General features: G+C 43.8%; 1 protein-coding gene across 3 annotated transcripts in view; it reads left to right on the top strand.

Moving 5' to 3' along the window:
- The window catches only part of arhgap32b (Rho GTPase activating protein 32b), a 415,224-nt gene that overhangs the window by 242,288 nt on the left and 149,297 nt on the right, over positions 1-23,639 (top strand). For 2 of the 3 annotated variants that reach the window (XM_078426922.1, XM_078426925.1), the window contains one exon: positions 15,775-15,912. In XM_078426922.1, coding sequence (XP_078283048.1) covers positions 15,775-15,912 — 138 coding nt within the window. The remainder of the gene's footprint in view (positions 1-15,774; positions 15,913-23,639) is intronic. The other variant, XM_078426924.1, reaches the window with a different exon arrangement.

Here is a 23,639-nt window from a genome sequence, read left to right as displayed (position 1 = left end):
TGTCATTCACTCTCTCACTTCACATAACCTTTTTTTTGCGAGTGTAGTACCTGATTACAGTGTTTGTTGTTTCTGAATAATTTGCCCTTGAGAGGTTTTCCAGTGTATTTGACAAGATAGCGGGAGTCATATTCTGAACATTCTCGGGATTTTGGAGTGCCGAATTGGCAGATTTTCAAAACTTGTATATCATTTCTATTAATACCTCAGCGTTCTTTCTTTTTGGATGCTACAGACCACATTCATAAAATTTCCAATAAACCAGGTAACTTGAAAAGAACTAAGGGCCTAGTTAGGAGGGGAGTGCAGGAACTGAAAACCTGGTGAGTTGGAGGGGAGTGTGGAAAATTCAGAGTGTGGGGTGAGATGGGAGAACAGGAACTGAGGCCCAGGTGAGCGTGAAGGGAAAATTCAGTGTGGGGTGAGATGGGAGAACAGGAACTGAGGCCCAGGTGAGTGTCCAGGTTTGCTAAAGAGGTCAAAACAGCTAGAGCCATAGTGTGTGAAAAGAGAGTCCAGCAAACATCAGCTGAACCGGCATTTCCAAATAGTCAAGAGAGCAGATCATCGGAATTATACTGTAGTTTCTTATTCACTGGCCAGCGATTAAGGATCACAAAACAGCAGAAGCTGGAAGTTTTTTGGAACTGCTGCCTGATCTGATGAGTAGCTTTAGCACTATCTATTGATGAAGATTCATTGCTTTGAAACATTAGCTCTGTTCTTTCTCCATGGAATACTTCCTGACCTGCTGAATGTTTCCAGCATTTTCCCTTCTAAGACTGCAGATTTTATCTTTTATGTTTAATTAGTTTATTACTTCTATCTCTTTCTATTTTAAATGTTTCTATATCTTTGATGTTAGCCAGTAACATACTCAGCCAGTAACATACATTACCACCATATTATCAGTGGTAATATCCCTATGTTTATTTTTTTATTATCATATCTTTTCTGTTTTGTTCCATTTTTGCCGCTTGTTTTTCTGAGATTAAGTGATTACAAATCCAGAGCTTCTAGTTTTATACAGCTCTGATTAGGCCTGTAAATGTTGTACATTGTCTGCCTTTTGCCAATCTGTGGATAAGCTAACACGGGTGTTGAGATGATGAAGTCCAGATACTAGTAGCAGTTATTTGTTAGAACTAAGTCATTGGGATATATCAGCCAAAACATTATGACCTGATGAGCCAAAACATTATGACCACCTGCCTAATATGCTGTTGGTCCTCCGTGTGCAGCCCCATACACAGCAGGGTGTGATGCACTGTGTATTGTGACACATTCCTCCCGTGACCACTATTAAAATTTTCTGTGCTTGTGCCACAGTAGACCTTCTGTCGGTTCGGACCAGACGGGATAGCCTTCGTTGCCCTCACGCAACAGTCTATCGCCTGTTTGTGGTTTGTCCCTCCTCGGACCACTGTCGGTAGGTACTCACCACAGCTGACCGGGACCATCCCACAAGCCTTGCCATTTCAGAGATGCTCTGACCCAATCGTCTGGCCAGAACAATTTGGCCCTTGTCAAAGTCGCTCAGGTCTTTACTCCTGCCCATTTCTCCTGCATCCAACACATCAACTTCAAGAACTGACTGTTCACTTGCTGCCTAATATATCCCACCCCTTGACAGGTGCCATGGTAACAAGATAATCAATGTTATTCATCGCCTGTCAGTGGTCATAATGTTTTGGCTGATCGGTGTACGATGATAAGGAATCAGAAAGGTGCCGCCTGACAGGTTTTTTTGCTAGGCACATCCATAAAGCTCAAGTCTTGTCTGCTGCTTCTGACATTGAGGTATATTGTATTTTTCTGGTTTATAACTGAGTGCCTTTGTAACCCTCTGGATTGGTCATGGGTAATTCTCCCTTTCCTTTGCAACCCTCAGTAGAATCATTCTGGGGATGTTGAAGTAAGAATATGCATAAATTGAAATGTGAGGAAATTGTTCGCTTTTTAAATAGGTTAGTGGGAATAGTTATATTGTTTTAAAAAAAACTGGAAACACTCATCTGTGGGAAGAGAAACAGAACTGAGGAAGAATCCTCCAGCTGTTAGCTCCAGCGTTAGAACATGGCTAGTTTGAACGTACGTGTGGTCCTGGAGGGTCTCTATAGTGAAGGGCAGTATTTGAGTTGAACTGAAGGCATTTGCTAAAGAAGGACATGGCTGTGAAAATATGTTATGGTGAAAGCTTATCAAAGACTAGAAGGAAAGTGAAACTGTAAAATGAACAAGACAAAAGAGACAGATGGAAATCTGTTGGACAGCAGAAAAGGACTTCTTCAAGGTTGGATGAATGAAATAGTGAATGAAAATTAAAAATAATTATATCTAATAGAAATCTGAAATTAATACAAAATATGCTGGAAACACTCAACAGGTCAGGAAGCATCTGTGGGAAGGGAAACAGTTACCGTTTCTGTCCGATGCCCTTTATCAGTCTTGGACCTGAAATGTTAACCATTTCTCCTTCCACAAATACAGCCTGACCTGACATTGTTTGCTTGAGACTTCAAATAACCTACTTTGAATGTTGCTGAAATTGGCAGCATTATCTTGATGGATCCATTTGCACTCTGCCTATTCAGAGAAGATAGTAAAAGAAAAAAAATAATTTACATCCTAATGCCTTAAAGGCAGTTGGAAAATGCATTATCTCCTTGGACATCAATGAGAGCTGGAGAAAGCACCCAACATTTATAATACATTAGGACTCTGATTCTAAGTTCTGCCTGTACTCAATAAATCAATCTCTTTCTCAAAGCAGCTTTACAGAGCATTATAATGCGTGTTAAAATAAAATAGTTACAACAAAATGGTCCAGATCAATGCATCATCAAATTCTGTCCTTTTTGAAATGCAAATATAATTTTCTCTTCTGTGAGATTCTTAGGTAATGCATCACTTCTGGATCAGTGAGTGAGCAAACTCCTCTCTGCCAAAACTGCTCTTCAAGCCATTACGTGAATCAGGCAAGGCAATGGTCTCTTCTATCAGATTAATGGTGTCCCCAGGGATCCGAGCTGGGGCCTCAACCTTTATAAATCACTGGGATGTAACAATTGAAGGTTGTAAATCTCCGTTATTGACGACATTAAGTAAGGTAGCATGATGTGGAAATCAATGAAACTTTTTTATTTAGTTTGGGAAACTCCTTAATAATTTAACTAGATATCTAAGACGTCAATGGGAATTATTTGAAGTTTTGAGTTATTTAAAAAATGAACAGGCAGAGACGACGCAGTACTTGGGCAACATGCAAACTAAAAATTGGACCTATTGAGGTCACTGTGCAGATTTATGTAACCTCTCATACGAAAACGCTCAAGGCTTGTGATTCCTTTAACATAAAGAAAGGGAGGTCAAGGGTGGTGAAAGAGTAAGGGAAAATTCTAGAAGAATGGAACCTACGGTTTAAATCATTGCTGGACCATTCAGGGATGAAGTCAATGAGTATTTCTTCTCACAAATAGTGATTGAAATCTAGAATTATCTTACTTGAAATTTTGGTGCATAGTGTCAATTGAAGACATCAGGAGTGATAGTTTTGTCAGCCAAGGCACTCAGATTGACAGATTTGAGATGTGATGCAGATCAACTATGGTAGAACAAGTGTACAAAATCATGGGAGGAATAGATCAGGTCGATGCAGGGAGTCTCTTGCCCAGAGTATTGAATCAAGGACCAGAGGGCATAGGTTTAAGGTGATGGGGAAAAGATTTAATAGGAATGTGAGAGGTAACATTTTCACACAAAGGGTGGTGGGTGTATGGAACAAGCTGGCAGAGGAGGTACTTGAGGCTGGGACTAATCCAATGTTTAAGAAACAGTTAGACAGGTACATGGATAGGACAGGTTTGGAGGGATATTGACCAAATGCAGGCAGGTGGGACTAGTGTAGTTGGGACATGTGGGCCAAAGGGCCTGTTTCCACACTGTATCACTCTCTGACTCCATAACAGAACCAAGGTTGTCAATGATGTCCTTGGTTTACTATTGCAGTGATATTGCCTCGAACTGAGAGTTTCACACGCAAGAAGTTTCATCCTCCATTCTGCCTTGACTCATGGTGTGATCATGTAAACATATGCACCATTTTTAGTTTGCACCATTTCCTATACAGACTTGTTTTTTTACATCTATTTTAAGATGCAAAGTAAGATGCAGAATAATGGACACAGACTTCATTTACCAAAGCACGAGTAGGTCAAGAGTACCTGGACTTCTTGCTGGAAAAGATGAGACTATTCATGTAGTGCATCACGCACCTCCCCTACCTGGGAATCCTCCGTCTGGGAATCCTCCGTCTGGGAATCCTCTGTCTGGGAATCCTCCGTCTGGGAATCCTCCGTCTGGGAATCCTCCGTCTGGGAATCCTCCGTCTGGGAATCCTCCGTCTGGGAATCCTCCGTCTGGGAATCCTCCGTCTGGGAATCCTCCGTCTGGGAATCCTCCGACTGGGAATCCTCGACCTGGGAATTGTCTATCTGGGAACCCCAACAAGGAGCTGGAAGCAAAAGTCACTGGCTGACTATAATCAACTGTGATCTTCAGGCTGTGGTCACTTTGATCCTTCCTCTAGCTATTGCTGCCAAGTTCCACAAGAAACCAGTGAATCTCTTCTGGGGCAAGAGGAAATGTGTGACCTCTGCTGCTGGATGAGGAGAACGGTCAGTTGTTAATATATGCTTGAACCCAGATGGCGAATTTTCATCTTTGAACCCTGCAGAGATACTTGTACGTAGAGCATCCTCCCAGATGTCATGTGCTGACAAATGTATTGCTTCTGCTAGGACTGCCTTCAGGATGATATTCTCAGTGCCAACCATCAGTCGCACTGCTGTGCAGCTATCGGCTTCTTTCACTGAGATCCTTTCAAAATCTTGGTCATGGTGGCCTCCAATTACTGCTGTCCCGCTAGCAGAGGGAGGCAGCTGGACAAAGCCTGTTCATGTGTGTGTGCTGCACTCCACGGAAGCTCATGACTGGAACCTCTCAAGGGCATTAGTAGGGTTCAGCAGTGTGGAGAAATCCCAGCTGAGCTTGTCCCTGTTTGCCAGAAACTGGCCATTGGATCCACGCTCTGAGCCCTCCCAAAGATCCAGACCCACGAGGTGCCTCTCGTGCCATTCTACAGCACAGTGAGCCCTTTCCTGGACGGCTGCTCTGGCGAGCTCCCCACATCCTTCCACTCATTGATCCATTCTTCCAGCTGACCGTGAGGGGTAATTCCAGTGGAGGCCTCTGTGCTGGGGACTTCTATACCATGTCAGGGACCGAAGTTGGAACGTGGAAACCAGAGCAGTTCTGTGAAACATTTCTTAATTTAGTTCACCGACTACTTGGCCACCTGGCATTTCTGTGGCCTCGAGGGTCCATCATCCAAGTTTATATGGAAAGTGGGAAGCTGTAGTCCTACTGCAGTTTAATGTGGCAGTAATACGTCCTAATTGTACTTCAGCCCCACTCTCCTGTGGAACGGGGTGGATCAGTTGGAGGACCAACCTATTTACAACTCGGCCTGACCAGGGTGGTCATTCACTGGTCGAGGTAGTGAGCCTCCCTACCTCTGTTCACAATCTCTACTACTCTGTCCCATTTTCATCCCTCCCCTGTCCCGCTTTCAACCCCCCTGACTCACTCCACCCATCCTCTCCCGCTCTATCTCTTGTTCCCCCACTGTTCCGCTCTGTTCCCCCCCCCCCATCCTGCTCTTGCAGACCATCAATTACCCGTTCACATGAGTTCTCATCGACTACTAACACGAGTGACAATTTCTATAGAGGAGAATTAATTTTCAAAAAAAAAGAAACACCCGGATTAAATCCACATGGTCACAGGGACAATGTGCAAACTCCTCACAGTCAGCAGCCGAGGTCAGTATTGAACCGGGTCTCTGTGGGTGGATCAGGGTGCATTGAGGGACGGGGCGAGGGAGAACGGGGCAGATTACTGTAAATGAGAGAATTCAATGTTCATGCTGTCGGGTTGTGGACGACTGAGAATAGGCAGAACTGAAGGGTGGGCATCGTGATGAAGCCAGTGCCCTGCATGGAAACCTTACACATACATGGCTGCTCTGCTTTATTTCACAACCACCAATAATTCTGCTTCCTTAGTGTTGGAGCCCTGTGATTTCACCAGTGCAAAGTCTGAGCAAATTGGGGTGGGCTGGGATCTGGGAACCATGTCTTTGTAACTTTGTTATTAGCATGGCATATTTCCATAGTGAGTAATGGGGAAAAAGCTGCATTTGGTGCTGTGAGACTGTGTGAGCTCTTAAAGAGGACGTGTTACAAGCGGGAAGAGTGTGACGTCATGGATTAATTACATTGACACCTCCTGGGCAATAAACCAGAATTTAGTGCTCCACGATTTAACAGTGTTGCAGTCTAGGCAGCAACTAATAAAGCTGCCAGTCTCACTCACAGAGGTCACCTCACTGGGATATGCAGGGTTAGGGTTTATTGTGATAGTACAGTATGACAATTGTGAGGCAGAAGGTTTCTGCTTCAGGTACATCCTGATGGGGCCATGATGAATTTTAGAGGCTGTAAAAGACTAAACGTCCGTGTCATTCAGAATTAACAGTGACTGTGCCCAGCATCAGTGTTGTGTCTGTGTCAGTGGGAATGGTGGGGGTTGCAGATATTGATTGTGTGGTTGTTTTGTTTTGTGCATTGTGATGCTAGAATTGAAATTTCTCCCACTCGCCCTAAATGCAAAGGTGTCTGTGCTTTCAATTCCATCAGATTGAACTGGGGGACAGGCTTTATTGGGGCTGAGGGGCTTTTAAGGGAGGAATTTAATAAATGTGTGGATGTGGCTCTGCATATTTTTCTGTTTATGTAACTGATTTGGGAGCTGTGCAAGTGCGGATAAGTTCCCTGGCGAAAGTTTCTGGCTCAGCTTCCCCAGCAATGCACACCTTTCACCACTGGCTACAGTGTGGATGTGAATGATAACCAGGTCATATCATTCAAACTATTGCCCTGTAAGGAAAACAGCAAGCCACACAATTTTCTGGTAAAACTCTGCTTTGCACCAGCACTGTGATTAAATTGAGAATGACAAATTTACACTCATCTTCCAGTGCTATTATAAGGTCATAAGGAATAGGAGTAGAATGAGGCCATTTGACCCATCAAGTCTACTCTGCCATTCAATTATGGCTGATCTATCTCTCCCTCCTAACCCCATTCCCCTGCCTTCTCCCCATAACCTCTGATACCTGTACTAATCAAGAATCTATATCTGTGGCTTAAAAATATCCACTGACTTGGCCTCCACAGCCTTCTGTGGCAAAGAATTCCACAGATTCATCACCCTTTGACTAAAGAAATTTCTCCTCATCTCCTTCCTACAAGAACGTCCTTTAATTCTGAGGCTGTAACCTCATAGAGACCATTAGAGTCAAGAATGTTTAGTTGTCATATGTACCAACAGCAGAACAATTAAATTATTATTTGCAGCACCATAACAGGCCTGTACATGCCATTTTCACAGATAATAGCCCCAGAAATAGTGGATGCACTAGTGTTAATTTTTCAAAACTCTTTAGATTCTGGAGTAGTTCCTGAGGATTGGGTAGCTAATGTAACCCCACTTTTTAAAAAGGGAGGGAGAGAGAAAACGGGGAATTATAGACCAGTTAGTCTAACATCGGTAGTGGGGAAAATGCTAGAGTCAGTTATTAAAGATGTGATAGCATCACATTTGGAAAGTGGTGAAATCATCGGACAAAGTCAGCATGGATTTATGAAAGGCAAATCATGTCTGACTAATCTTATAGAATTTTTCGAGGATGTAACTAGTAGAGCGGATAAGGGAGAACCAGTTGATGTGTTATATCTGGACTTTCAGAAGGCCTTCGACATGGTCCCACATAGGAGATTGGTGTTCAAACTTAAAGCACACGGTATTGGGGGTTCAGTGTTGAGGTGGATAGAGAATTGGTTGGCGAACAGGAAGCAAAGAGTAGGAATAAACGGGTCCTTTTCGGAATGGCAGGCGGTGACTAGTGGGGTACCGCAAGGCTCAGTGCTGGGACCCCAGTTATTTACAATATATATGAATGATTTGGACGAGGGAATTGAATGCAACATCTCTAAGTTTGCGGATGACACGAAGCTGGGTGTCAGTGTTAGCTGCGAGGAGGATGCTAGGAGGCTGCAGAGTGACTTGGATAGATTAGGCGAGTGGGCAAATGCATGGCAGATGCAATATAATGTGGATAAATGTGAGGTTATCCACTTTGGCGGCAAGAACAGGAAAGCAGAGTATTACCTGAATGGTGGCCAATTAGGAAAAGAGGAGATGCAACGTGACCTGGGTGTCATGGTGCACCAGTCATTGAAAGCAAGCGTGCAGGTGCAGCAGGCAGTGAAGAAAGCGAATGGTATGTTAGCATTCATAGCAAGAGGATTTGAGTATAGGAGCAGGGAGGTTCTGCTGCAGTTGTACAGGGCCTTGGTGAGACCGCACCTGGAGTATTGTGTACAGTTTTGGTCTCCTAATCTGAAGAAAGACATTCTAGCCTTAGAGGGAGTACAGAGAAGGTTCACCAGATTGATCCTTGGGATGGCAGGACTTTCATATGAAGAAAGACTGGGTAGACTAGGCTTATACTCGCTGGAATTTAGAAGACTGAGGGGGGATCTTATAGAAACATATAAAATTCTTAAGGGGTTGGAGAGGCTAGATGCGGGAAGATTGTTCCCAATGTTGGGGAAGTCCAGAACCAGGGGTCACAGCTTAAGGATAAGGGGGAAGTCTTTTAGGACCGAGATGAGAAAACATTTCTTCACACAGAGAGTGGTGAGTCTGTGGAATTCTCTGCTACAGAAGGTAGTTGAGGCCAGTTCATTGGCTATATTTAAGACGGAGTTAGATGTGGCCCTTGTGGCTAAAGGGATCAGGGGGTCTGAAGAGAAGGCAGGTACAGGTTACTGAGCTGGATGATCAGCCATGATCATATTGAATGGCGGTGCAGGCTCGAAGGGCCGAATGGCCTACTCCTGCACCTATTTTCTATGTTTCTATAATTCAAATAAATGTAAAACCACACTGCTAGTGTAAAAAAAAAAACTTGTAGTCCTTAGTACAACCAAAGACAGTCCACAGGAATTCAAAGTTGAGGTATTTTCAAGAGTTGAAGGTAGACACAAAATGTTGGAGTAACTCAGCGGGTCAGGCAGCATCTCGGGAGAGAAGGAATGGGTGCCGTTTCGGGTTGAGACCCTTCTTATCAGTCTGAAGATGCCAATCTATACCAATCCCATTTTCCTGTATTTGACCGATATTCCTCTGTTCCTTTCCTATCCATGTACTGTCCAAATGTGTTTGTACCTGCCTCTAACTTCTCCTCCAGCATCTTGTTCCACCACCCTCTACGTAAAACTTGTTCCTTAAATCTTCCTATATATATATTTCTCCTCATATCTTAAACCTAGTCTTGGACTCAGCTACCCTTGAAAAAAGGCAATGACTATCTATCCTACCTATACTATAATTTTATAAACTAAACTCAAACTCATATACAGGTTTATTGTCACATGTATCAAGGCACAGTGAAAAGCCTTTGTTGCATGTTAGTTAACCTGTCAGCGGAAAGACAATGCATGATTACAATCGAGCCATCCACAGTATACAGATACCCTGATATCTGAGAAGATAACACAGTGTATGATCGTCCCTTGACCCAAGATGTCCGGATATTAGGGACTGAGGGTTATTGTCCTGGAAAATGGAGCTGAGGTGGGAAAGACCACGAGCTTGATGAATGACGGAGGATGCCTGCAGGGCGGGATGGCCAACTCAATTGATTAATATGCCTCTTTATAAGAGGCAATGATTCCTCAGACCAGATGAAGTGTGCCAATCTGAAACGCTACTATCCATTTCACCTCTGCAGGTGTTGCCTGAGCCGCTGAGATTGTTTGTTGTGATGTTTCGTAGCATTTGGGTTTGTGAATTCAGAACAATGTTTCAGCAGAGTAGTTTCATGGTGGTGCCTTCTCAATTCATTATCTACCAGTCGTTACTATCTACCGTTTCTCACAATTACTTTTACGGTTTCCTCCAGGAGTAGTTTATCAGAATTAGTCATCTAGCAGATTTAGGAATCTATCAGCACATTGCCCTATGGGCAAAATAGCAAATCCTCCTGACTTTTACAGTTAGTTCTAGCTTAAATAAACATGAAGGAATCGGACTGCCAGACCCTTCATGCAGCTGCATCTGGCACAGCTGCTGGCTTCTTGAACTGTCAACTACAGTTAGGCACAAACATGTATAATCTGCTTTTATACGTGCCCAAGGACATTGTACTGTCATAAGATACTACAGTCTTTGTCTCTTAATTCTGATTGAGAGTAAAGATGGGAGTTCATTCCAACCAAGTGGGATTACAGAGTGAAAATGTCTGTGTTTGGAGTTCCTGATCAGCCATTATTTAGATTGGATCTGGACATTGTGTATGACTGTGGTGTGACCATCCTTAATCAGTCTGTACCTATCCGATGCCTGGTTGATCTTGTCCCATGGAGGGAATTCTTAGGGATAGGATCTACCATCATTTGGATAGGCACAGACTGATTAATGTTGGTCAGTATGGCTTCTTGGGAAATTTTGTCTTGTACATATGATAGTTTTTTGAAAAGGTCACCGAGAGGATTGGAGGGTAAGGCAGTGGACATTGTCCATATGAGAAATGTTCCACATGGTGGAATAGTTGGAATCCAACGTGAGCTACCAATTGGATTCAAAATTGCATTGGAGGAAGGAATGAAAGGGTAGTTGTGAACGATTGATTCTCTGTTTGAAAACCTGTAATATGTAGTGTGCCGCAGAGGTTGGTGCTGGGTTCCTTGCTCTTTGTCATCTACATTAACAATTTGGATGACAATGTAGTTCACATTGTTAGTAAATTTGCATTTGATGCCACAATAGGTTGTACAATGGATAGTGAGGAAGGATATCTAAGTTTACAACAGGATCTATATCAATTGAGAGGAATGGCAAATGGATTTTAACTTTATGACAAGCGTGAGGTGTTGCACTTTGCCATGTCAAACCAGGGTAGGACTTACACAGTAAATGGTAGAGCCCCGAAGAGTGGTGTAGAGATTGGGGAGTGCAGATGCATGGTTCCCTGGGAGTGGCAAGTCAGGTGGCCAATATGGTGAAGGCCGCCTTTGGCACGCTTGCCTTCATTGGGAGTGTATTAAGGGCAAAACTCAGCTCATCGTGATGTGGCTGTGCAAATGGTTGGTGCGACCATACTTGGAGGACTGTGTGCAGTCCTGCTCACCCAGCGAGAGGAAGGATGTCATTAAGTTGGAAAGGGTGCATGACGATTGTTAGCTGGACTTGCAGGCTTGAGTTACAGGGAGAGGTTGGACAGGCTGGGACTTTTTTTTTGGATTGCAGGAAGTTGAGGCATGACCTTATTGAGGTGTGCAGGATCATAAAGAGCATAGATAAGGTGAATGCTATCAGTCTTTTTCCCAGGGTAGAGAATTCTAAAACTAAAGGGCATACATAGGTTTATGGTGAGGGGGAGAGATTTAAGTGGGACCTCGGGATCAACTTTTCCACTCAGGGTAATCCATATCTGGATTAAGCTGGCAGAAGAAGCTATAGAAATGATTCAATTATGACTTCCAAAATACATTTGGGCAGATATATGGATGGGAAGTTTTTAGAGGGATAGATACTAACTGCTGGAGTAACTCAGCAGCTCAGGCAGCATACATATCTGGAGAACATGAATAGGTGATGTTTCAGGTTCGGATTTTCAGACTTCTTCAGATTTCAGTTTGAAGAAGGATCCTGACTAGCATAAACCAGCATCTGCAGTTCATTTTTATTACATTAGGTTTTAGAGGAAATGCATGCCGGCTTGTTTGGCATGGACAAGGTGGGCCGAAGGGCCTGTTTCCATGCTGTACAGTTCTATGACTAAAGGAGAATGAAGGGTGTATCTTGGGTGTCCTTGAGGAAGGGAGCTAATGCACGCCTGCCAAGCATATGTTTGGGTTGTTTTAAAGTGTTTGAAATATGTTGCCATGATCATGTGAGCTGTATATTTAGTCAGTGGAGCCATGTGTTGTCAATGGGAAAGCAGCATTCTTTGCTAATGCTCGTGTTGTAGCTTTATAGGTCAAACGGGAGCATCCTTTGGTCTAATTCCTCATTGACCAGGGCCCCAGAATTGGCTCTGGTGCAGTAAGAAATGAAAAGACTGGAGTGATAGTTGCTTTGCCAGAACACAGATGTTTCTTTAAAAGATAATTTTCTTTTGTAAAATTGCTTGTATTTGGGGTTTTTTCTATTGAAATGGTCCACTGATTTTGAGATGATTAAAATTTTTATTTGTGTGCCCGATCCCAGGAAGGTATTTCAAGAAAAAAGATTGCTTCTGAATCCTTTGATAATTTTGGTAATATTCCCAAATTTTTTTTTAGCATTTCTTTTTGTTTCACATCCGTCGTTTTTGAGTCCTTTCCTGCATCCACGAGGGAACAATGTTATGTGAAGTGAGTGGAAGGGAAATACTCAGCAGGTCAGGTCGCATCTGTGGGAAGAGAAATGGAGGCAAGTTTGTTAGGTTGGAGACCATGTATCAGTGTTGAAAAGTAGAGAAGAGTCTGGGAAGGTGGGTGAGGGGATCTCTATGATGGGGTGAAACCAGGTGACCACGGGGGTAAGCTGCGCTGGTTATCTGGTGAATGGGACTAGTTAGAGAGTGGGCACGTGGGCAAATGAATGTGGGAGTGATAAAGTGCAGAGCAGGAGGATAATCGCAGGGGGCAGGGGGGCAGGCTGGGAATGGCCTCCACTTCAGCAGGGGAAAAAAGAAGGGAAAAAAAGTTGAGCTAATATGACAGATGTAGAAACAAGGATCTGCAGATGCTCGTTTACAATAAAAGACACAAATTGCTGGAGTAACTCAGTGTGTCAGGCAGCATCTTTAGAGATGGTCGAATGGTAGAGATTGCAAAATCAAGCTAGCTGAAGTAGAATTCACTGTTGAATCCAGGTCTGAACCGTGCCCATTCAGGAGATGAGATGGTGTCCCTCCAGCTTGCGTTAGGCCGGCCTCAGTGTGGGGCCAAGTGGGAGTGGGATGGGGAATCAAAGTGGCAGGATTCGGAAGCTCAGGATCACTCCTGTGGGCTGAACATGGGTACACCACAAAATGATCACCCACTCTGTGGTTTCTCCAGTGAAGAGGAGTCCACAGTAATACAGTGCACCAAATTGTAGGAAGTGCGAGTGAATCACTGCTTCACTAGGAAAGACGGTTGGGGACCTGGATGGTGAGAAAGGACAAATGTTGCATCACTTGCAGTTGCAAATTAGATTACTTTTTAATCTCATTTTATTGACCATGCATTGAAGGAAGTTCTTTGCTCAGTGATATTACTTCGTGGTACATCCATCCCTGGGAGAAAGGAGCTCCGTGAACGTTTTTACTCGTAGGGGCAAGCAGAAAAATTGAACTGGTGGAAGAACTGAGTGGGTTCTTCCAGCACCTGCAGTCTCTTGCATCTCCTGAGTGTGAGAGGAGGGGAATAACAACATTCAAATTGTTATGGAGATGCTTAAACGTTAATGGAACAAATATTAAATGAAGTGGAAAACTTTACGAGAAATTCTCAGATGTTGATGAAAGCATTTTTATTCATGGTGCTCTTTTCACAACTTAAAGACATCTCAAAGCAGCCAATTAAATTTATTGCCCATTTTAACGTGGAGAAATATTGCACCGTTCTTATAAGTAGCACTGAGCTCAGTGACCATAATATTCTGTAATAGAGGCGCAGATTGAGGAACAGTATTGACTCTCGGTAGAGAATGCTAATGAGTCAGAAGTAGGAAAAGTGCCAAGTCTGTACTGCAACCTGATTTAACTTCACAGATCCATGCATTTGTGGCCACATTGGTAAACAAGCAGAGTTGGATTTACAGAACATCTACAACAGTATATTCAGTTAGTCACCTACAATGAAATACACAGAGCAACTCAACGGGTCAGGCATCCTTTCTGGAGAGCATCAAGAGTCGAGACCCTCGATAGACTGATTGTGACAATCCATGATTGTTGCCTATCTATGTTCTACAGGGATGCCGTCTGACTCACAGAGTTACTCCAATACTCTATTTTTAAAAAGCAGCAAATGCAGTCCCTTCTGTCTACGCTCATCTACAAGGAAGTGTCAAGATAATGAAGAGGGAATGATAATCAACATGCTTTCAGTGAAGGAAGTTGATGGTAGAGTTACACAGGACCTTATATTGGGGAGAAATGGGAGCATATGGCCATTAACAAATATCACAATTCTGTTGATGTGATCATTTTAGTTGAAACTGCGTGAAGATGTATCAAATTTTATGATATTGGTTTATTTTGTCACATGTACTGAGATGCAATGGAAGAGCTTTGCTTGCTTGCTATCCACGCAAATGACACCTAACATGGCAGTTAATTTGACTAGAAATGGTATTAAAAATATGGATGAATCTGTATTGCAGAATTAGATCCGAATTATATCAATTGGGGATGGTGAAGAGAAATTTAAAACAACACCAATGCTTTGATGATTTTCTAATGTGAACATATCTTTTAAACAATTGTTAAAACAAAATGTGTCGGAAGGAACTGCAGATGTTGGTTTAAACCGAAGATAGACACAAAGAACTGGAGTAACTCAGCGGGTTAGGCAGCATCTCTGGAGAGAAGGAATGGGTGACTTTTCAGGTCGAGACCCTTCCTCAGACTGGGGGCAGATGCGTGGCAGATGCAGTATAATATAGATAAATGTGAGGTTATCCACTTTGGCAGCAAAAACAAGGAGGCAGATTATTTTCTCAATGGAGTTAGGTTAGGTTAGGTAAGGGGGAGGTGCAGCGAGACCTGGGTGTCCTTGTACACCAGTCACTGAAAGTTAGCATGCAGGTACAGCAGGCAGTGAAGAAAGCTAATGGAATGTTGGCCTTCATAACAAGAGGATTTCAGTATAGGAGTAAAGAGGTTCTTCTGCAGTTGTATAGGGCCCTGGTAAGACCACATCTGGAGTATTGTGTACAGTTTTGGTCTCCTAATTTGAGGAAGGACATCCTTGTAATTGAGGCAGTGCAGCGTAGGTTCACGAGATTGATCCTTGGGATGACGGGACTGTCATATGAGGAAAGATTGAAAAGACTAGGCTTGTATTCACTGGAGTTTAGAAGGATGAGAGGGGATCTTATAGAAACATATAAAATTATAAAAGGACTGGACAAGCTAGAAGCAGGAAAAATGTTCCCAATGTTGGGCGAGTCCAGAACCAGGGGACACAGTCTTAGAATAAAGGGGAGGCCATTTAAAACTGAGGTGAGAAAAAGCTTTTTCACCCAGAGAGTTGTGAATTTGTGGCATTCTCTGCCACAGAGGGCAGTGGAAGCCAAATCACTGGATGGATTTAAGAGGGAGTTAGATAGAGCTCTAGGGGCTAGTGGAATCGAGGGATATGGGGAGAAGGCAGGCACGGGCTATTGATTGGGGACAATCAGCCATGATCACAATGAATGATGCTGGCTCAAAGGGCCGAATGGCCTCCTCCTGCACCTATTTTCTATGTTTCTATGACCCGAAACATCACCCCTTCCTTCTCCAGAGATGCTGCCTGTCCCGCTGTGTTAAAACAAAATGTTTAGTTTTGAAGAATTTATATTGTTTCTGATCAAGTGATGCATGGTCAGTAAACCCTCCTCTATCCGCAGGGCAGGAGTTGGATTGTGAAGAGGAGCTATGAAGATTTCCGGGTGCTGGACAAACATCTCCATCTCTGTATCTATGACCGGCGATTTTCCCAGTTGGTGGAGCTGCCCCGTGCAGACTGGCTGAAGGACAGCGCAGAGGTAGGGAACCGGGTCTTGCTTCCCTCAGGGTGATCACTGCAGAAAACCAGGGAGGGAGGGAGGAAAAAACAGAGGTAGCCTTTCTCACACATGTGCCAATGTGGAGTAACGTTGGAGGTGGAAATTCACGGAAGGCTCCTTGATATCTCTGTGCTCGTGTGCATACCTTTAAGAATTGTAGCATGTAAAGAGGGGCACGGTGGCACAGCGGTAGAGTTGCTGCCTTACAGGAGACCCAGTTTTGATCCTGACTATGGGTGCTGTTTGTACGTTCTCCCCGTGAACTCTGTGGGTTTTCTCCGAGATCTTCGGTTTCCTCACCACTCCAAAGACATACAGGTATGTAGGTAAATTGGCTTGGTAAATGTAAAAATGTGTAAATTGTCCCTAGTGTGTGTAGGATAGTGTTAATATGCGGGGATCACCGGTCGGCGTGGACCCTAAACTGCTATTGGTATGTTTCTGCTAGCGTTTCACTGTAACTGGTAGCAGAGGCTGTTTGACTGTGCTTTGCACATTGAATTCCTAAACTTTACACATTGAGTTCCTTAACCCGCTTGTCTCCAGTATAGTAGTATGTGAATTCATTGATATTGAAGCAGCTGTATGTTAGTGGCAAAAATGAAGACCGTACACGAAGACCAAGAATACTTGAATATCATTCCCAACATTCATGTCTCATCTCATTCGCCCCCAAAATCCCTGCTTGCACGTCATCTACAAATGTTATTCTCAGCTACACAATCTAATTGTGTGCCACAGTGAGATTGGTTTTATCTCTTACTACATCTGTTTTCCTCTCCCACTTCCCCTTTTTACTCCCCGCTCATCTGTTTAATTATCTATCTCTCGCCAATGGCCCAAATGGTCTTCACTTTTTTCCTTCTGATGCTTTGTTGCCTATTTTTGGCCCTTGGTCTTCCAGAACTATTGGTAATGAGACTTGCAAGCTTGATTATAAGGGAGAAACTGCACAGGCTAGAACTGTTTACTTTGGAGCATAGGAGCCTAAAGAGTGACGTAATTGAGGGAAGATCGTGAGGGACATGGATGAAGTGAGCGCGCAGTCTTTTCCCAGTCTTCTAAAACCAGAGGGCACAGATGTTAGGTGAAAGGGGAGAGATTTAAGAGGGTCCTCGGGCAACTTTTTCTCTTTGGAATGAGTTGTCAAAGGAAGAAATGGATACAGTTCCGGCTTTCAAAGGACATTTGGACCCATACATGGGTAAGAAGGGTTTGAAGGGATTTAGGCCAAATGAAAGCCCAGAATGCCAATGTGGTCAGCATGGACTATGTCAGCCTGAGGGCCTGTTTCTATGCTATATAACTTGATGACTCTGTGACTCTTTGACTTTAAACACATCTTTGCAGTGTATCTTTGCTTCCCTCGTTCTGAATCTACACACAGTTCCATTCCACTATCTAGCTAAGTTTAGCACGGTCTAGGTTTAGATTTACCCTTCACTGGTAAATCCTTTGATATTGATGTTGGTTTTGCCGAGTTGAACCCACTCCAGCTTTCACAGGTACCATAACCTTCCAAACGATGGCCCAAGATTCTTCTCTCCAGCCATCCGTCCCTCTGTGCTAAACTCCTATTTCTGTGCTTAATAACATATGACACAAACATTAATCCAGACTTTTCTACCTTTGAGGCTCTGCTTAATGTAAATGAAAGCTCCCCAAGGTCTGCCTGCATTGCCACATTCCTTTTTCTCCTCCATGACTGATACCAACTGTGACCTCTGGATAATGGTTCAGCAGACATCCAGTGAAATCCTTGACTGTGAAATGAGTGAGATGAACAATGTATGGAACAGTGCCTTGTGCTGCAGGAATGCTGGCCTGCTTTACGACTATTCCTTTATTGCCTTCCTGCCTGTTACCGTATCCCATCACCCACCTCTGGAGTTTCTGGGAATTGAGCTATGTATGGCTACATGTAAATATTGCTCTCACTGGAATACCAGAAGAGAGAAAGGTAAACTGGGGGAGTCTTGCTTTTCTTATGCTTTCTTCTTCTCTGCAAGATGAGCACCACTCTGCCTGCATCCTCAACTACAGCGTGACCTCTGAAAAACTACTACCCATACAGCTCTCAGCTTCCCATATGTACAGGTTTGACACCAGCTGCTGCTCAACCTCCACCTCCTCCAGACTGCATTGTAACAAGCAGCATTTACACCAGGCCTTTATCTCGGTGCAGCAGTAGCCTATGAACTGTGGTCAGAATTGTTCAGGGAAACATAAAAAGTTGAACAGTGACTCCATGGCAGATGGATTTACAATACAGTTTGAATGCCTACTATGTTTAAACATTTTGCTTTAGCTATCTGTGATAGTCAAATCAAATTTATTGTCATATTTCCATGTACATTTTGGTACATACAGTGAAAATCATGCTTGCAGGCACATAGAATCAGATAACACAGAAAAAACATAAATTATACATATAACCAAAATGCACAACATTTTAAAAAAAGTATGTGCAAAAATCTTTGATGTTTAGAAGAACAACCTCTGTTATGCCTTGTCTGCCATGTTCTATCCATTTATTGTCAGTCTACACTTTTCCTTAAACATATTTATCCCATTCATTGTCATTTCTCCATGTGGGAAAAAAAAAGTAAAAATTTGGAGCTGAATACTGACTTTTACTGATGCTGCGTGACCCAGTGGTTACTCCAGCAATCTGTGTCTATCTTTGGTACAATCCAGCTTCTACAGTTCCTTTCTACACACATTTTTGCAGAGTCTATTCAGGCCTCTTGAAATAATAACAGAGCACTTTGGAAATAACAAAGAGTGCTGTCTGCCTGCAATTCGGACACATAACTGGCTGATTCTCTGAGCTAAAGTTTTCCCTTTGTTGTATGGAGTTTGGGGGACTGCCCTAAATTAGTAGAGAGCAGCAAACTTTGACACTTGACAGATGGTGACTGTGACCCTGAACGCCACAAACCCAGCAATCAAGGTGCACACAATTGCATTCAAGAACGGAGATGGTCACCATCTTCTTGAGAACAAAGAATGTAGGTAGTGTCACTCCATTAAATAGTATAACTTCTGAGGAAATGGATTAATACAAGTAGGCTGTTGTATGGCGAAGTAATGGCTGTTGTTTCTCAGACCGGTGTGTTTGATAACCCCACTCTCAGCAAATTTTATCTGATGCATTATTGTTGGCGTCATTTGGTGCTGAGTAGGTGAGGGGTTATTTGCCAGAAGAATTGCTTGGGCAAAATAAAATCCCGTTGGAAAATGAGAAGTTCTATGATCGAGGTACAAAAAAGTTGCAAAATGTTTCCACAACAGACCAAGTTGATTTATCACCAGAAGAATGCCCACTTGTTTGATGCCATGTGAACGCAACAGTGGCATTCTAGAGGGTTTGAAATAGACATACAGGCATTGAAGGTTGCTTGTATGAAGTAGACATACAGGCATTGAAGGTTGCCTGTATGAAGTAGGCATGCAGGTATGCAGGGGGTGGAGGAATATGGATCACATGCATGCAGAGGAGATTAGTTTAACCTGGCATCATGTTCGGCATAGACATTGTGAGCTAATGGGCCTGTTCCTGTGCTGTATCTTTAATGTTCCATGTAAATGTTGCCTCAACTATTTCCTCTGACAGCTCGTTCCATGTTTCCAAATACACAGGATGTGATGTTAAAAATCCAAAGTGCCAAATGTCAACTTGTTCCCGGTGGTGATGGGAGGCTTATGCACTCACCTATGCTCATCCGATGTTGAGAAAGGCTAGGCAGACACGTCATTGGGGTTATCAAGTGGGCACCTACTTTCATCGACGTTTCGCTGATTGGGCCCACGACATCTCCCGTAGGCTCAGCGGTGTGTTCTGGCGTCCCAGAACCACACCCCTCTGCATCTGCCTAGCCGGCTAATTTGGGAGACCAGATGGGATCTTTCCTCTTCAGCCAGAGCCTCTGCCACCCCTGATGTTTCCTTGATGGCCTGGCTTGTCCGCTGATCCCGAGGTCCTTCATCAGTCTTACAGTAGATGTTGCCACGAATCCCCGACATCCAACTTCCATCGGGCAGATCTTTGCTCTCCAGCCCGCTGTTCTGCCACCGCTACAAGCTCTGTGTAGCGCAGTTTCTGTCTTTCGAAGGCTTCCTGCACAGCATCCTCCCAAGGGGTTGAGCTCCACAAAATACACCATGCGCTGAGAGTTCGACCAGAGGACAAGATCAGGCCGCAAGTTGGTGATGGCTATCTCTGATGGAACTGTAAGCCGTTGGTCCACATCCCATCAGCATCTGCCAATCCCGGGCTGCCTCCAACTGTCCAAACCTGGTCCTTGGTGGAATTTTCCGTTGCTTTTGTTCCCCCTCCTGAACAAAGGCAATTGGCATAACTTGGTTGGTTGTTCTGGGCGGCAGGGCATTGATGGTTGTTCTCCTGCTTTTCAGAGTCGTTGCCAGGCATTTGAGCACTTGATTATGTCTCCAGGTGTACCGACCTTGGGAGAGGCTCACTTTACACCCAGTGAGGATGTGCTTAAGCGTGGCTAGTGTTGAACATGATGGATCTTCGCCCAGCCATTGGTTGAGATTTTTTGGGCTAGGAAGGATATCATAGGTTGCCCGAATGAGGAAACTTATCCTGCTCGCCTCCATCTCCCACATGTCCTACCAGCTGATCTTCCGCTTTTCCACACTCTCCCATCTCATCCACTGGCCGTGTTTGGCTTGTGACACAGCCTTGGCACACCTACTCGACGACTCCTGTCGGCGCACTTCGGCCGCGACCAACTTCCGGCGCTCCAGTGAGGATGCCTTGTTCCAGCAAGGTCGCTTTCCGCCAAGCCCCAAGCCACTTCTTCCGTGTTGGACTTGCCCTATCATGTCGCCGTGGTGGAGAGCAGATTTTGCCTGCTATGCTGCTTTCTTAGCCGTACCAACCATCTCCTGTGTGAGAAGGTTGCCCCTCAGGTTCCTATCTTTTCTCCTCTCACCTTTAACCTATGACCTCCAATTCTTAATTCCTCTACCTTGGGGGAAAATAATTGAACTCACCATATTTATATCCCTCAAGACTTTCTTCACCCCAATATATCCTTCCTCAACCTCCTGTGCTCTGACAAATAAAATCTTATCCTGCTGAACCTCTCCCTTTCGTGCAGGCTTTCAAGTCCTGACAATATCTTCATAAATCTTCTCTGCACTCTTTACGAGCTCAATGGCATCTCTCCTGTACTTGGAATATTGTGTTCAGTTTTGGTCACTTTCTTCAGCAGTGTGACCAAAACTGATCATTATACTCCAAGTACTCCAACTTAGTGCCAACGGCTGGTTTATAAATCATGTCTTGTACTTGACAAATAGCCATGGGCCCAGCACCAGTCCCTGTGGCACACCACTGGTCATTTCATGAATCACAGGCCTCATCCGATAAAACAACCTTCCACCACCATTCTCTGCATCCTATCTAAAGCCAATTCTTTCTGAAGAAGGGTCCCAACCCATTCCCACCATAGATGCTGCCTGACCTTCTGAGATTCTCCAGCATTTTGTTTTGCACTGTATCCAGTTAGCTATCTCTCCCTGGATCCCATGCAGTCTCACCTCTCAGAACAGTCTGCCATGTGGAACCTTATCAATGGTCTTGCTGGTCCATATCGACTACTTCTACTGCCCTGCCTTTGTCAACCTTCTTGTTTACTTCATACAACTACGTGAGGCATCATCGCCCTCATACAAAACCATGCTGGCGACCCCTGCCTATCCAAATGCATGTTCATCTTATCCCTCAGAATCATCTCCAGCAACTCTACAGCAGATCCATAGTGCCCATGGTTTTTTATGCCTCCCTTAAATAGACATAATATTAGTCACTCTCTAATCTTCCAGTACCTTGCCATGTATCTCAACCATGACTCCTGCAATTTGTTCCACAGAGTCATTGGATGTATCTGATCAGGCCCAGAAATCTTTGGGATTTGGGAGGAAGCAGAGCAGCTGTAGGAAGCCAATACAGTCATACATAGTTTGTAAACTTCACTCAGACAATACTGAGATGCATGTTGCTGGATCTGTGACTGCTGAACTGCCTTCATAGGCTGCTGCTCATGTATCATTGCCAATGAGATCATCTGTTTAAGTGGCATGGTTAATTAGGGGCAACATTGACTGTGCCTTTTACAAATCTGCAATAGCAAAATGGTGGAAACACACAACAAATCAGGCAGCTTTGGTGCAAAGGGGATTTGTTAATGCTTAAAGTTGTTGACCTTTCATCAGGATCTCATCAGTTCTGAGGAAGAATCATCACACATCTACAGACTGCCTGTTTGCTGCAGTTCAATCTATCATTTGCTATGGAGAGGAAATTGTGTTTGTCTACCAAAGCTACAGTGAGCATGTCAGCAGGGGCTGAAACAAATGCAAATCAGGAAAATTGGAGTGGGATGTGCCTGCCAGTCACAATTGCTAATGAACCACAAGGAAAATAAGGCACAGCATAGAAATGTGGAAAGCAAACTGCCACATTTTCCCCAGTGAATAATCCAAATTATTTATGGCAATCAGATTTGTTCACCAACTCAATCTAATGAAGGGCATTTGAAAAATGATTACAGTGGTGTGGAAAAGATGGGTCTCAGCAGTTGTATGGATAAGGTTAGTCAGGAAATGCGTCCAGTCAGTTTGGGTAACTTTAATCCTTACATATTACTTTCAAGTTTCGATTGATTCCCATTCCATTTTCCTCTCATTTTTTTTAGTCTGTGCTGCAGGCGTTAAGATTGCAGGCCATGTTGTTTCAGTTTTTCTGGATTAGTGGCTGACTTGGACCGAGATATTGCCATATTCAAACTTACCCCTTAATTCACAAAGGCACGGTGCCTGGAATTGGCTGCAGATTGAATGCACGCCAGAGCCAGCATCAGTTCCATTTCCTGGAATATGTAGATTATTTGTGGAGCCAAGTGCTACAAAAGGAATTTTTGCCACGTCCTCTTTCCTGGCTGAGGTTTGATTGCAAAGGCTCTGATTGCTGTCTGGCGTCTTATTCAAGCGACCACTGATCACCTGGGACCTTGCTGCATAGACTGTTCAACTATGGGAGCACATCGCACCTAACAACTGTTATGTTCTGAGAGTAAATCCATGTGCAGCAAATGGCAGACTCCAATTGATGATTGTGAACCAGATTTTAAACATTGAAAACAATTGTTGTATGGTTAATTTTTGGTAAATAAAAACAGAAAAATTATGGAAATGTTCAATAGGTCAGAAAGCATGTGTGGAGATGGGAATAGAATTAATATTGGTGACTCTTCGTCATATCCACTGACCTGAAACAATAACTGATTCTCTTTCCACAGGCACTGCTTGACCTGAGTGTTTTCACTATTTTCTATTCGTATTTCAGACTGCCAGCATCTGTAGTTCTTTGTATTTAGTTGGAGACAACCTGTTTTACAGTCACGTTTAGAACGTGAGGGAGGCTCAGTGGCGCAGCGGTAGAGTTTTCTGCCGTACAACACCAGAGACCTGGGTGGGATCCATACTACGGGTGCTGTCTGTATGGAGTTTGTACGTTCTCCCTGTGACACATGGGTTTTTTCCGGGTACTCTGGTTTCCTCCCACAATCCAAAGGCTTACAGGTTTGTAGGTTAATTGACTTCTGTCAATTATAAATTGTCTCCAGTTTGTACAACCAGTACTGGATCACTGGTTGCCATAGACTCAGTGGGCC

The sequence above is a fragment of the Rhinoraja longicauda genome, chromosome 32 (assembly GCF_053455715.1).
Source record: "Rhinoraja longicauda isolate Sanriku21f chromosome 32, sRhiLon1.1, whole genome shotgun sequence".
Lineage (NCBI taxonomy): Eukaryota > Metazoa > Chordata > Chondrichthyes > Rajiformes > Arhynchobatidae > Rhinoraja > Rhinoraja longicauda.
The sequence above is the reverse complement of the archived record's forward strand: the minus strand, read 5'-3'. Positions and strand labels throughout refer to the sequence as shown.